This window comes from Mustela nivalis (genome assembly GCF_964662115.1).
Source record: "Mustela nivalis genome assembly, chromosome: 7".
NCBI lineage: Eukaryota > Metazoa > Chordata > Mammalia > Carnivora > Mustelidae > Mustela > Mustela nivalis.
The window spans coordinates 133259435-133275033 of NC_139026.1; the positions used below are offsets into that span (position 1 = coordinate 133259435).

A 15599-nucleotide genomic window follows, 5' to 3' on the forward strand; every position below is an offset into this window, starting at 1 on the left:
TTATTTCTTTGAAAAAAAGTTGATGGTATTTTGATAGGGATTGCATTAAATGTGTAGATTGCTATAGGTATCACAGACATTTTCACAATATTTTTTTAAAATATTTTATTTATTTATCAGAGAGAGAGGGGGAGAGAGCGAGCACAGGCAGACAGAATGGCAGGCAGAGGCAGAGGGAGAAGCAGGCTCCCTGCTGAGCAAGGAGCCCGATGTGGGACTCGATCCCAGGACGCTGGGATCATGACCTGAGACAAAGGCAGCTGCTTAACCAACTGAGCCACCCAGGCGTCCCCACAATATTTTTTCTTCTAATCCACGAACATGGAATGTTTTTCCATTTCTTTGTCTTCCTCAATTTCTTTTGTGAGTATTATATAGTTTTCTGAGTTAGAGATTCTTTGCCTCTTTGGTTAGATTTATTCCTAGGTATCTTATGGTTTTTGGTGCAATTGTAAATGGGATCGACTCCTTAATTTCTCTTTCTTCTGTCCTATTGTTGCTGTATAGAAATGCAACTGATTTCTGTGCATTGATTTTATATCCTGCCACTTTACTGAATTCCTGTATGAGTTCTAACAGTTTTGGGGTAGAGTCTTTTGGATTTTCCACATAAATTATGATATCATCTGCAAAGAGTGACAATTTGACTTCTCTGCTGATTTGGATGTCTTTTATTTCTTTTTGTTGTGATTGCTGAGGCTAGGACTTCTAGTACTATGTTGAATAGAGGGAGACAAACCATAAGTGACTCTTGATCTCACAAAGCAGTGGTGATAAATGGACATCCCTACCATGTTCCTGACCTCTCAGTTTTTCCCCATTGAGAATGATATTCACTGTGAGTTTTTCTTAGATGGCTTTCATGATATTGAGATTTATACCCTCTACCCCTACACTGTGAAGAGTTTTAAACAAAAAAAGATGCTGTACTTTGTCAAATGCTTTTTCCACATCTATTGAGAGTATCATATGGTTCTTATTCTTTTATTAATGTAGTGTATCACATTGATTGATTTGTGGATGTTGAACCAGCCTTGCAGCCCAGGAATAAATCCCACTTGGTCATGGTGACTAATCCTTCTAATGTACTTATTGGATCCTATTGGCTAGTATTTTGGTGAGAATTTTTTGCATCAGTGTTCATCAGGGTTATTGGTCTGTAATTCTCCTTTGTGATAGGGTCTTTGTCTGGTTTTGGGATCAAGGTAATGCTGGTCTCATAAAATGAGTTTGGAAGTTTTCCTTCTATTTCTCTTTTTTGGAACAGTTTCTGGAGAATAGGTACTAATTTTTCTTTAAATGTTTGGTAGAATTCCCCTGGGAAGCCATCTGGCCCTGGGCTCTTGTTTGTTGGGAGATTTTTAATGACTGCTTCAATCACCTTACTGGTTATGGGTCTGTTCAGGTTTTCTGTTTCTTCCTGGTTCAGTTGTGATAGTTTATGTGTCTCTAGGAATGCATCCCTTTCTTCTGGATTTTCTCATTTGCTTGCATATAGTTGCTCATACTATGCTCTTGTAATTATTTGTATTTCTTTAGTGTTGGTTGTGATTTCTCTTTCATTCATGATTTTATTAATTTGGGTCCCTTCTATTTTCTTTTTGATAAGGCTGGCCGTGAGCTTATCAATCTTATTAATTCTTTCAAAGAACCAATTCCTAGTTTCGTTGATCTGTTCTATTGTTCTTTTGGTTTCTATTTCATTTATTTCTGTTCTGATCTTTATTATTTCTCCTCTCCTGCTGGGTTTAGGTTTTATTTGCTGTACTCTCTCCAACTGTTTTAGGTGTATGGTTAGTTTGTGTATTTGAGACCTTTCTTATTTCTTGAGAAAAGCTTGTATTGCTATATACTTTCCTCTTAGGATCTCCTTTCCTGCATCCCAAAGATTATGAAGAGTTGTGTTTTCATTTTCATTTGTTTCCCTGAATTTTTTTTTTACTCTTCTTTAATTTCCTGGTTGACCCATTCATTCTTTATTAGAATGCTACTTAACCTCCATGTATTTGAGTTCTTTCCAACTTTCCTCTTGCGATTGAGTTCTAGTTTCAAAGCATTGTGGTTCCAAAACATGCAGGGAATGATTCCAGTCTTTTGATACAAGTTGAGGCCTGATTTGTGACCCAGGATGTGATCTCTTCTGGAGAATGTTCAATGTGCACCAGAGAAGAATGTGTATTCTGTTGCTCTGGGATAGAATGTTCTGAATATTTCTATGAAGTCCATCTGCTCTAGTGTGGCATTTAAAGTCCTTATTTCCTTTTTGATCTTTTGCTTAGATGATCTATCCATTTCAGTGAGGGGGGTGCAAAAGTCCCCTACTATTATTGTATTATTGTTGATATGTTTCTTTGGTTTTGTTATTGATTGGCTTATATAATTGGCTGCTCCTATTTTAAGGGCATAAATATTTACAATTGTTAGATCTTCTTGTTCTGTAGACCCTTTAAGTATAATATAGTATCCTTCTTCATCTCTTTATTATAGCCTTTGGTTTAAAATCTAATTTTTCTGATATAAGGATTGCTACCCAACCTTCTTTTGATGTTCATTAGCATGGTAAATGATTTTCCATCCCTTCACATTAAATCTAGAGGTCTCTTTGAGTCTAAAATGAGTCTGTTGCAGACGGCATATCAATGGATCTTGCTTTTTTATCCAAACTGATATCCTGTGTCTTTTAATTGGGGAATTTAGCCCACTTTCATTCAGGGTAACTATTGAAAGATATGAAGTTAGTGCTATTATATTACCTATAAGGTGACTGTTACCATATATTTTCTCTCTTCCCTTCTGGTCTATGTTACTTTTAGGCTTTCTCTTTACTGAGAAGGTCCCTCTTGATATTTCTTGTAGCACTGGTTTGGTGATCGCAAATTCTTTTAGTTTCTGTTTGTCCTGGAAACTTTTTCTCTCTCCTTCTATTTTCAGTGACAGCCTCACTGGATACAGTATTCTTGGCTTCATATTTTTGTCATTTAGTGCCCTGAATATATCATGCCATTCCTTTCTGGCCTTCCAGATCTCTGTGGGTAGGTCTGCTGCCAATCTAATGTTTCTACCATTGTAGGTTACAGAGCTCTTGTCCTGAGCTGCTTTCAGGATCTTCTCTTTGTTTCTGAGATTTGTAAGTTTTAATATTAGATGTTGGGTTAGTGACCTATTTTTATTGATTGTGAGGGGGGTTCGTTGTGCTTTCTGGATTTTGATGCCTGTTTCCTTCCCTACATTAGGGAAATTCTCTACTATAATTTACTCCAGTATACCTTCTGCCTCTGTCTCTTTTCTTCTTCTGGGATCCTGATTATTCTAATATTGTTTCACTTTATGGTATCACTTATCTCTTCATTTCTTCCCTCATGACCAGTAGTTGTTTATCTCTATTTTTCTCAATTTCTTTATTCTCCATAAATTTGTCTTCTATATCACTAATTCTCTTTTCTGCCTCATTTATGCTAGCAGTTAGAGCCTCCATTTTTTATTGCACCTCATTAATAGCCTTTTCGATTTTGACTGTGATCAGGTGGGTAAATTGAACAAAGTCATATGCTAGATTTAGGGTCTATTTTGCTTTGTTAGAAGAAACTGCATCCCAGAATCTTAAAGAAAGAAATATATATGTATATATATAAATACAATGAAGGGATAGAATATGGCTGTAAAAATGAAAATTTAAAAAGATTTTTATGGAGAGGGTGGTTGCATTATGGACATTGGGGAGTATATGTGATATGGTGAGTGCTGGGAAGTGTGTAAGCCTGACAATTCATAGACCTGTACCCCTGGGGCAAATGATATATTATATGTTAATTAAAAAATTTAAAAAAAGGAATTGATAAGAAGTTGGTTAAAAAAAGAAAGAAGAAAATATTTTTAAAAAATAGAAAAGGAAAACAATAAGGAAACTTTTAAAGATTAACTTTGAAGAGTAGGGAATCATGGGAAAAAAGCCATGGATTCTATGTGCTATATTCTCCTAGTGTTAGAGCTAGCAGTTCTCATTGCTCAGTAAACTTGATCTTTGCTGGATGTTCTTGCAGATCTTCTGGGGGAGGGGCCTGTTGCAGTGATTCTCAAATGTCTTCCCCAGGTGGAATTGTACCACCCTTGACTGGGGCCAGGCTAAGTAATCTGCTCAGATTTGTTCTTGGGAGCGTTTGCTCCCTGAATATTCTCCTCACAGCTTTAGAGGATGAGAATGAAAATAGTGGCCTCCTAATCTCCGCCCTAGAAGAGCTGAGAGCTCAGGGCCCCCTCTTTTCAGTGAACCCTCAGAGAAAGGCAGTCAATGACTCCCATGACCATGGTCTCTGTGCTCACCCAGCCTGTGACTAAGTATATTTCTATCTCTGGTGCACGACCTGTTTGGAGTTTCCAACCCAACAGAGTCCTACAGTGTGCTTCTGTGCTGCTTCCTTCAGGGGAGAGTGGGGAGTCTCCCCAGATTTGCCACTTGTTGGGTACCTGCTCGAAGAGTAGTGGCCCAACTGTGCCACAGATTATGGTTTATGGCAACCCATAGCTGAAAGCCCACTCCTGAGCTCCATCTTTGCAGCCGGGTTCCCTGCTCTGATACCTGGGAGCTCTGCCACCATCATCAGGCACCCTTGGTTTTTCTGTGACACCGAGGGTCCTGAGACCATACTGTCCCAGTGAGAGTTCCACCCCCCACCCCCCCACTTAGCCACCAGAGCAATGTCCCTCCATGGAACAGACTTCTAAAAGTTCCAATTTTGTTTTCTGCTGCTTTATCACTGGCTGGTAGCTAGCTGACAGAGGCTCCCTCCCCTCACAGTCTGTCTTACCATATATTGCCTTGGATTCACATCTCCGCACCTCCTATCTTCCAGAAAGTGGTCGCTTTTCTGTTCCTAAAGTTGCTACTATCTTTTTCTTCGGTCTCCTCTTGAGTTCATAAGTGTTCAGAATGGTTTGATAATTAACTAGCTGAATTCCTGGGACCAGATAAAATTTAGGTCTGCTACTCCTCTGCCACCTTGCTAAGCCCTCTCTATTTTATTTACTCTTACATTGTTATTTATTATTACATATACTCTTGCTTGTCCTGCTTGGTGATCTAATTTCCATGTATACAGGCAATTATAACTATAAATTAGAAGGAAAAAGACAATTCTAGCATTACATCCATGTTTTACGTTTAAAAGATGACAACTGTTCAAAATAAAGAAGGAGAAAAACAAAACAAAACAAAAAACCTAAGCATAAGAACTCAAAAAGTTCAGCAGTCTTGGCATTTAGTATATGAGAAAATAGCAATAAAACTTCAATAGCTCCAGAGGGCATTGTTTTCTACCTAGTGTTGAAAGTAACGATTCTGACCAGGAAGAAAATGTTAAATTCTGTTCATGGTGCTCAGTTTAGAGAAGCCAGAAAGTGTTTTGCATTTTAGGAAGATTTTAAAGCAAAGTTTTAAAAAAAGTATTTGAAAACCTATTTCTAGAGAATTTTGAATTATATCAATTTTATTGTATTTGCATTTTATTTTGGTTCCTCCTTCAGGTCCAAATTAGTTTTTCTTTAGAATTATATCTAAATGTGATCCATAGGCACAATCATTATTTCCATTAAATGCCAAACATACCCAAGTTTAGCCTGTGTTTTTGCCATTGCGTTGCTCAGTAGTACCTTCCTGCAGAATCTTCATGACTGTCAAGCTGGCCAGGTTTTGTTTTGTAATTATATTCACCAGAAGTTGAAATGAATTATATGTCTTACCAATTATATCTTGCAATACCATCTATAGAGTTTATGTATACATTGTCGAGAAATGAAGACCATTTTGCTCTAAATTATTTTTTAAAATTTTTGATTGTGGTTAAAAAAAATAACATGAAATTTACAATCTTAACCATTTTTAAGTGTACAGTTCAGTAGGTTGCTGTATTCATACTGTCGTGTAACAGATTGAGATCATCTTGCAATGGGGAAATGCTATGTGCCCACTAAACAAGTCCTCATTTCCCCTTTCTTCAGTCTCTAGCAGCCATCATTCTACTTTCTTTTTCTATGAATTTAATTACTGTAGTTCCCACATACAAGTGACATTATATGGTATTTGTCTTTGTGACTGGCTTATTATACTTGGCATAATGTCCTCAAGGTCCATTCATGTTTTAGCATATGACAAGATTTCCTTTTTTAAAAAATACTGAATAGTAATTCCATTGTATGCACATAGCACATTTTCTTTTTCTATTGATGAACTTTTGAGTTGCTTCTACCTCTTGGCTATTGTGAATAATGCTGCAGTGAACTGGGTATCAAATGTCTCTTTAAGACCTGCTTTAAGATTTTTGGATGTAAACCTACGAGTGGGACACCTGGATTATATAGCAGTTCTGTTTTTAATTTCTTGAGAAAACTCCATATTGTTTCCATAATGGCTGCACTATTTTATATTCCCACAAAGAGTGCATAAGGATTCTAATTTCTCCACACCTTGCCAATATTTGTTATTTTGTTTTATTGATAGTGTCCATCCTAATGGGTATAAGCTGATAGCTCATTGTAGTTTTGGTTTGCATTTCTCTAATGATTTGTCATCATAGATCAAGCATCTTTTCGTATGTGACTTGGCCATTTGTTTGTCTTATTTGGAGAAATGAGACTCCAGATTTTTTCCTCATTTTTAAGTCAGGTGATTTGTTGTTATTGTTGTTGATTGCCGTTTTAAATATTCTGGATGTTAACTCCCATCAGATATATTGTTTACAGATCTTTTCTCTCATTCTGTAGGTTGACCTTGGATGCACAGAAGATTTTAAATTTGATGTAGTCCCATTTGCCTATTTTTTGTTTTTCTTGCCTTTGTTTTTGATGTCATATCCAAGAAATCATTCCCAAATCCATGAAATCATGAAGATTTTCCCCCTGTTTCCTTCTAGAAGTTTTATGGTTTTAGGCCCTATGTTTAGGTCTTTAATCCATTTTGAGTTAATTCTTGTATATGTTTTAAGGTAATTAATTAAGGTAATTTAAATTATTTTGCATATGGATATTCAGTTTTCCCAGCACCATTTGTTAAAGAATTTGCCCTTTTTTCCCCATTGCATGGTACTGGCATCCTTGTAAATGTCATTTGATCATTATATATGAGGGTTTATTTTTGAGGCCTCTATTCTTTGCCATTGGTCTATACATTTGCCATCATGCCAGTACCACACTATTTTGATTACTGTAGCTTTGTAAATATTTTTGAACTTAGAAAGTGTGAGACCTCCAAATTCTTCATTTTTAAGATTTCTTTGACTATTTGGGGTTCTAGAGATTACATACGATTTTTAGGATGGTTTTTCTGTTTTTGCCAAAAATGCTGTTGGGATTTTAATATCAATTGCATTGGGTAGCCTTGGAATTCTGGCAGTGTTGTTTTCCAATCCACGAACATAACTGTCAGTTTACATGTTTGTATCTTTAATTTTTTCAGCAACATTTTATAATTTTCAGTTTGGTTAAGTTATTCCTAAGTATTTTATTCTTTTTGAAGCTATTATAAGTGGGATTGTTTTTTTAGATCTCCTTTCTGGATTGTGATTATTTGTGTATAGAAACTTACCAATTTTTGTATGTTGATTTTATGTCCTAGAACTTAGCTTGATATTATTAATTCTAACAGGTTTTTTTTTGTCCTTTTATTGGCAAAATCTTGAGGGCTTTCTACATGTAACATTATGTATTCTGCAGACAAATAATTGTACTTCTTCCTTTCTTTTTTGAATGTCATTTATTTTTTTCATAATTACTCTGCCTAGGACCAATAATGCTGAATGGAAGTGACACTGGCCTTGTCTTGTTTCTGATCTTACAGGAATGTCTTTCAGCGTTTCACCATTAGGCCATAATGTTAGGTATAGGTATAGGCTTTTCAAATATGGCCTTTCTTATGTTGAGATAGTTTCCTTCTATTCATAGTCTGTTGAGTGTTTTTACCGTGAAAATGTATTCAATTTTGTCAAATGCTTTTTCTAAATTACTTGAAGTAATCATGTCGTTTTTGTCCATTTTGTCAGTATGGTGTATTGCATTGAATGATTTGTACATTGAATCATTGTTGCATTCCAGGAATAAGTCCCACTTGGTTATGGTGTGTAGTCCTCTGAATATGCTGAAATTGGTTTGCAATTATTTTGTTGAAGATGTTCACATCAATATTAATCAGGAACATTGGTCTGTGGTTTTCTTTTCATGTAGTATCTTTGTCTGATTTTACTAGCAGGAAAATGCTGGCTTCACAAAGTGAGTTAGAAAGTATTTTCATTTCACATTTTTAGAACAGTTTGAGGAAAAATTTAGTATTAATTTTTCTTTGACTGTTTGGTAGAATTGTCCATTGAGGCTTTCTGGTCTGGGCTTTTTTTCTCCATTAGGATGTTTTTTATTCAATCTTCTTTCTAGTTATAAATCTGTCCAGAACTTTTGTTTCCTCATGACTCATACTTGATAGGCTGTATATTTCTAGGAATCTATTTTTCTCTAAATTCTTGACCTCTATCTCCTTTTATTTGGATCTGGATTACTCCCAGGAATGTAACTGATTGTCAAGGCTATCCTTGGCTATATCTCTGCTGATGGCTTAGTAAGTATTGGCATTGTAGGTTCATCGATGAGGGCATCCAGGCTTGTGAGTAGCTACTTCATTCACAGGGATGCTTAAGTCTTAATATAAGAAGCTTACTGTTTATAGAACGGTATCATGGAACAGCTACCTCCATGGAGAAAGAAGTACTTTTTTTCCATTTCTAGCTTCTTGGATTTCTGTGAAGATAAAGCAGAAAGGCTTGAATATCTAAAATGAATGAATGTCTTAAATATCTAAAATTAATATTTCAAGTGAATATTTTAAATGAACTTTAAATTAGAGTTAACTTCTGAAGACTTTTCCCTATATTACTTGGGAATCTTTTTAAAATTCTAAATCTTAAAAATTATAGAAAACAGCTCCTCAGTCCAGATATGATGAACATTAGTTGAGTAGTCATCATACTTATGTAGATTTTGAAAAACTAGTTTGAATACTAAACTAGTTGCCTAATCTTGAAAATGTATACGTCTGAGAGGTGTGACACAATTAGACTAGCTACAGAGTGGTGATGGCAGATAGAGCAAGAAAGCATGGAAATTTGATTGCAAATTTATAATCATTAATAGAAAAATAAGCAAGATCACTTTTATACTAAGGCAAACCTATATAAGCAATAGCATATTGAGTTACATGCAGGTCCTACAATTTTGAAGTGCAGCAGGATGATATTTTTATTGATGTTAACTATTTTTTTTCTTTGAAAATATAAGTTAATTTAAGAATAGAACAGGGGATTTGAGGTAACTAGTAATTTATATTTCTGTGTTATCCATAATAAAATTGGGAAGATTTTTTTTTATGCTCAAGGGACTTTATATTTGGTCATATTTATCTGATCAATCAGGGTTTTGTTTTTTTTTTTTTAACCTTCATTTTTATCTCAAGTTTAGAGTTAGCTTGTAAAGAGATATTCTTATTTCCATAAACTTTCAATCTGCCTTAAACGTTTAAAATTTTCAACTGCATTACTGTTGTATACTGTCATATTATCAGGGAATTTAATGCTGTTTTAAGGAATAGCATTAACCTCCAAATTCCACAGAGGCAGAATATTTAAAGTATACTATTGTATTAACAGCATCTAATACTTAGTCTACCTGGATAAACCTATGCTTTATGAATGTTTACTAAATGTAACTCACAAGAAATTTTACATGTTATGTCCATAGTATCACAATCTAGTTAATGAGATAATGATACCACACTGAACTAACTCTTCTAAGTATGCTTTGTTGCTTCCTTTCGGCCTAATCTTTTAGCCCTAGAGTGTCTTGAGTCTCACCACTTTGGACCTCTGTCTTTTACAGCCTGTAGGCAGGCACTCCCTTAGTGATCTAGTCTTACCTGATTTCATGGCTTTACCTATCATCTTTGTGCAAATCAGTCCTAAATATCTAGATATCCTAAATATCTGGGCAAATACAGCCCAGATATCTCTCCTAAACTCCCTAAAGCTTTATCAGCCTGCCTATTTGATACCTACAGTTAAATTTCACATAGGCACTTCACACTTAATATTTACAAAACTGAACTTTTACTCTTTCTTCCAAATCTTCTCCATCAGGAGACTTCCCTATGTCAATGGTGGCATCTCCAGTCTTAAGGTTGTCAGGCCAAAAAAAAGAGTAAAATCACCCTATGTTCCTCTTATACCCCATGTTTAACCTATGACAACATCTCTGTGTTTCTGCCTTCTTCAAAACTGTATATGAATTTGACTGTATTATTCGTCTTACAAATTAAAAAACTAAGGCTCAGAGAAGTTAAGAGAACATCCCAAGTTCACATAGCTAGTTAGTGATGAAGTCATAATTCAAGTCCTATTTTCTGACTGACCACAAATAATATGCTCTATTCATAATACTAGTGTTTTTGCAAAGTAAGTGTTACAGTTGTTTTTAATTTACATAGTTCAGAAATATCATCTGACCTCTTGTATAACTGGATTTTTATAAATAATATGTGTTAATTCATTTAGGTTCTATAGGAATTTTCTAAGCCCACAGCAGGCATTTCATAAATACTTGCCAACTCAGTTGAATTGATTGGTACTTATCTCTTTTTGTATATTGTTCTGGGTCAAGAACTGTGTTTTAAATTGCAAGGTATAGTTTGATATAAATTGTGTATTGGGTAAAAAAAAAAATGGCTGGGGTGGTTGTCGAATTAATGAAATAAAATATTCAAGGAGGTCTCTTAGAAAGCTCTTTGTTAAACACTTTTTTGATATATCCATATGAATTTAGAACATGTGCTAGCTCTTGGTACCTTATATATAAATACTTTTCTATTTCTTGGAGTTTTCCTAGTATATAATATTGATTTGATACCAATCATTAAGCTTAGATTGTGGAATTATTATTTGAATTATTTGGAGTTTTCTCTTTAGGGCTTCTGTATTAAGGAGACATTTTATAACTGAAATCTATTAGATTGTAAGATTTTCTAACTGATTATAATGGCAAAAAGTCAAAGGATTATCATCATGGTAGAGAGACAGCAGAAATGAAATTTCAGTGTTAACTGTATTCTTGAGACACTTCTGTTTTATTGATGTATTATTTGTATTTTAGTAGAAGTTATTCCATGCTATATAATGAAAAGTAGCAGAAATGAAGTATGTTAAGCCAAATTTGATGAGATTTAAGTGATATTTTTGAAAGAAGCCAAGATTAAGCTTTTGGGAGATATCTATTATATCTATTGATATGACATATTTAGAAAGTTGGTCATTTTTTAAAAATTTATGTACATATAGAACATGTATCTATGAAACAGTTTTTAGGTAAAGAGTCCTTGGGATCATTATTTTATCTTAATTTTTCTCTTGCAAATTTGCACTTTAAAGTTTAATTGTTTTGTTGTTTTACCAATTTATGTTATTTTATTCCAAGGATGAAAATTTGGTAAATTTTTAATTCATAGAAACAATTTTCACATCCCAAATTCTATCCATCTACCTACCCACCTATCTACCTCCCTTTGCTGTGATAGAAATGTTTTACATGAAATCCTTCTTAAGCATTCTTACAGGCTTTGGAAATGTCTCTTAAAGCAATAGTATATCTGAGCATTAAACCCAAAAGCCATGCCTAAAAATTCATTTCCTATGGCAACCGAATGAGTTAACGTTTTGGGCGCCTACAGCCATAATGGTGTGTATTTAGAAAGGAAACTCAGTTTGTGGTATCTAAAAAAATGTCTGTTGACAAACAAATCTAAAATAAGAGTTCAAAAAAGAGATATTTATTTCTGGAAAATGTGATAGTTCTGTTATCATTTGCAGTGATGGATATTTGTGGGTCTTTATGCTGTGAAATAAACTGTGATCAACTCTACTGCTGTCTTTTCTTTTTCATAGTGTATGCCAATTAAAGGCCTAGGATTCGTGCTTGGAGCCTATCAGTGCATTTGCAAAGCAGGATTCTATCATCCTCAAGACTTCTCAGTGAACAACTTTCAGAGTAAGTGTCCTTTGTTTCTCCGCATAAATATGAGTACTTCGCACATAATACACACCATTATTAATTATTCAGATTTTCTTTTACCCTTGTTGGAGTTATTTGTTTCAGTCCCCACTGGTTTGACATTCTTTCATTCCTTAAAGAGTTTTTGTTTTGGGTTTGTCATCTACTGAGCCCTGGAGTACCACAAAATAATGTGTTTATTTTAAGTATGTTTTAGTTTTCAGTACACTTCCTGAAAATAATGTTAACTACGCAGTAAGATCAGTTGGGATTCTGTTGTTGGGAGCTGTTGCTATAGAAAGTTCCTAAACCCAATTTTGTTAGTTTGTTTACTTTGTTTATTAATTTTTTTATGTACTAGTTTTCTATACTGCATAAAAAACTGGCACAGAGTTAACAGTTTAAAGAACACAAATTTATTATCACATAGTTTTCATTGGTTATCTTTCCAGTCAGAGGTTAGCTTGGCCCCCTGAATCACCAGGCTAAAATTGAGGCGTCATCTGGATTGTAATCTGATCCAAGGCCCAGGGTCTTCTTCCAAGCCCATTCAGATCACTATCTGGCAGGGCCCCCCCACTTTTTTTTTTTTTTTTTTTTTTTTTGCTTGGTGTTCGTCAGCCTGGGTTTACTCTCATCTCCTAAGAGTTCCTTAAGGCTTGTCCATGTGACCCTCTTACCACATTGCAACTCACCCTCTTCAAGGCTTACAAAACAGTTTTCTCACTGTGCTCAGGCTGAATCATTTATAACATAGAATAATTATGAGTGAGTGACCCATCATTTTGCCAGGTAAGGTAATCTAATGAAAGGAAAGATGATCTCATTGTATTTACATGTCCACTGACATTCCAGAGGAGGTGATTATACAGGGTGTGTACTCCAGAATCAAAACTTGGTCATCTGCTATTTTATTCCTACTCCAGAAAATGTCAGTGTTATAATTTGAATTTTGACTTTTTACTTTATCTCTAGAGAATACAGTGTTACCACACTGGCTTGTAGCTGGCTGTTAGACATAAAGAAGGAGTGTAGTGGTAAAAACTGTACTTACATAGGAAGTTAGGGTTTGGGGTTACTAAAACTGAGGTACAGGTATCTTTTAGAGAGCCACTCACAGATCTTTGCAAGCCTTATTATTGGTCTGAATGGGAATTTGCATTTCTTTTTTTTTTTTTAAAGATTTTATTTATTTATTTTGAGAGAGAGACAGTGAGAGAGAACATGAGCGAGGAGAAGGTCAGAGGGAGAAGCAGACTCCCCATGGAGCTGGGAGCCCGATGTGGGACTCAATCCCGGGACTCCAGGATCATGACCTGAGCCGAAGGCAGTCGTCCAACCAACTGAGCCACCCAGGCGCCCCGGGAATTTGCATTTCTATTGGGCATAATTCAAAGGGTACCTTGAGATTGAGACTGAGTTTCTTCCACTGGGAATTTTGGTAGACATTTGTAGATTTCATTTTGTTTTGTTTTCTCCTGGAAAGCATTATTCTTGGTACTGAATCAGTTTACATATAATATATAGACTCTGGAGATGAGTAACATTTTGCTCTCTTCTCCATTGTATAGTTCAATACTCAGCCCCTGTTCTGATTAATAGTTACAGGTATAATTCTAAGATGGCCTCCAAGCTTCTGTTCCCACAGGCTCTGTCCAATACTTTCTATTCATTGTGGGTAGGATCTGGGAATACAGAGAGGTAGTCACATATAATAGGCTATATTATTGTTGTTGTTGTTGTTGTTGTTATTATGGGGGGGGGAGTTATATTATATTGCAAAGGTGTTGGTAGTCAGCTATGTGATTACATTGCATTAAATAAGATTCCCTCCCAGCATAGCCAACTGAAGAGAGATTCTAGTGCCTGCCTTGAAGAAGTAAACTACCTTGTTGTGAGAGGGCCATGTGTCTAAGACCCGAGTGCAGCCCCTAAGAGCTGAGAGTGAAACTCATAGGCAGCAACCAAGAAAACGTGGACCTCAGTTCTACAACTTCAAGCAATTCAGTTTTTCTAAAAGCCTGACTAGACATGGAGGAGAATCCTCAGCTCCAGATAAGAATACAGCCAGGCCAAAACCTTGATTTCAGTCCAGGGAGACCCCGAGCACAGATCCCAGTTATGTGGCACCCACACTTCTGATCAACAGAAGCTGGGGAATAATGAATAGGTACTTTAAGTCCCCAGATTTCCAGTAATTTGTTGTATAGCCATAGAAACTAATACCACAATAGGGACAATAACCTGTTTTCAGGGTAGATCCGCTTTTCCTGGTATCTGTGTGGACCAAACCACGGCAATGCCAGAGCTGCTTTGGCATTCTTCACATTTACGGTCCAGACATAACAGATGATTCAACACTGAAGAATTAAGGGAATAGGTTTTAGCTTATGTTCTGTGAAGGTATTTTGTATCTGGTTTACCCACATTTGTTCTCAGCTCCCACTATGTGACTGAAATAAAACATCTAAATATTTTAGAACCAGAGAATGACTATGCCATTTGCTTATAACACCACCAGGAGAAACTAGTTAACCTTTAACAACTTATCTTTATTTAATTTGCACACTCCTACTTTCTTCCTTATTTTAAAAGCCAGAGTTTTTCACTGGACCTACTTTCCCTAAGAAAAGGCAGCTTCTCTACGAAAACCTAACTCCTGTGTTGTACACACTGAAGCCATGGAAAAGAGGCCACAGTTTTTAAAAGATGATCTATATTTAGACATTAGCTGTGATTCAGCTTTGACCTCAGCACATACTTAACCAGACCTGACCTTCCTCAATGACAGAGTAGAAAGCCAGCTACATGTTATAATTTGAAGTCAGTAAAGTGTGCTTTGACCAAAACTGTCTTTCCTGGTGGCCTTGTCCGGTTGCAGGAAAATCTATTATTATTCATTCCTTACTCTAAAGAAAGAATACAGTGATCTGACCAAGAATGCAGGTTCTAACTTACCAGGGTAATCAACTGAGGACTATCGACTATCCAAACATTTTTTTTGTATTCCTGGTTATTATTAAAACATGTACTACTTATCTCCGTGTTTTAATATATTCAGTCTTTTAATCATAGTATCCAGGCTGCTCGTATTGATAGTTGTTTTCTCATGTTCTTAAGGCGCTACCCTTAAGGAATGACTATGTGTAGGTCTGGAACGAAGGGTAAAGAAGGCATTGAAGACCCTCATTTTGGGGGTCTTCATATGTGATATGCGATATGAGATAATGAGATAACACATGTGAACCTGCAAGCATAGTACATGGAATGTTATGTGTTCGCAGGTGTAGTAAGTGATGAACATCAGTGATGTGTGTAGAGATAATCCTTAAACAGCATTTGTCATTAGCACTTTACCTCACATTTTATCATACTGACAACTTTTTAAGACTAGAACTTTCGAGAATAAATTTGACATGGATGGGGACAGCAGAAGCATAACAACAGTGCTGCATTGAGAAGGGCGGTGGGAGAAATCTTTGGGAGCTAGAGGCAACAGGAGGAAATTCGTGGCCTGATCAGGAGAGTAG

The 15599-nt window shown here is 35.7% G+C and overlaps 1 protein-coding gene across 2 annotated transcripts in view; it reads left to right on the forward strand.

The window, feature by feature from the left end:
- The window catches only part of GPR158 (G protein-coupled receptor 158), a 383515-nt gene that overhangs the window by 155009 nt on the left and 212907 nt on the right, over positions 1-15599 (forward strand). For both annotated transcript variants that reach the window (XM_082740868.1, XM_082740867.1), the window contains one exon: positions 11964-12066. In XM_082740868.1, coding sequence (XP_082596994.1) covers positions 11964-12066 — 103 coding nt within the window. The remainder of the gene's footprint in view (positions 1-11963; positions 12067-15599) is intronic.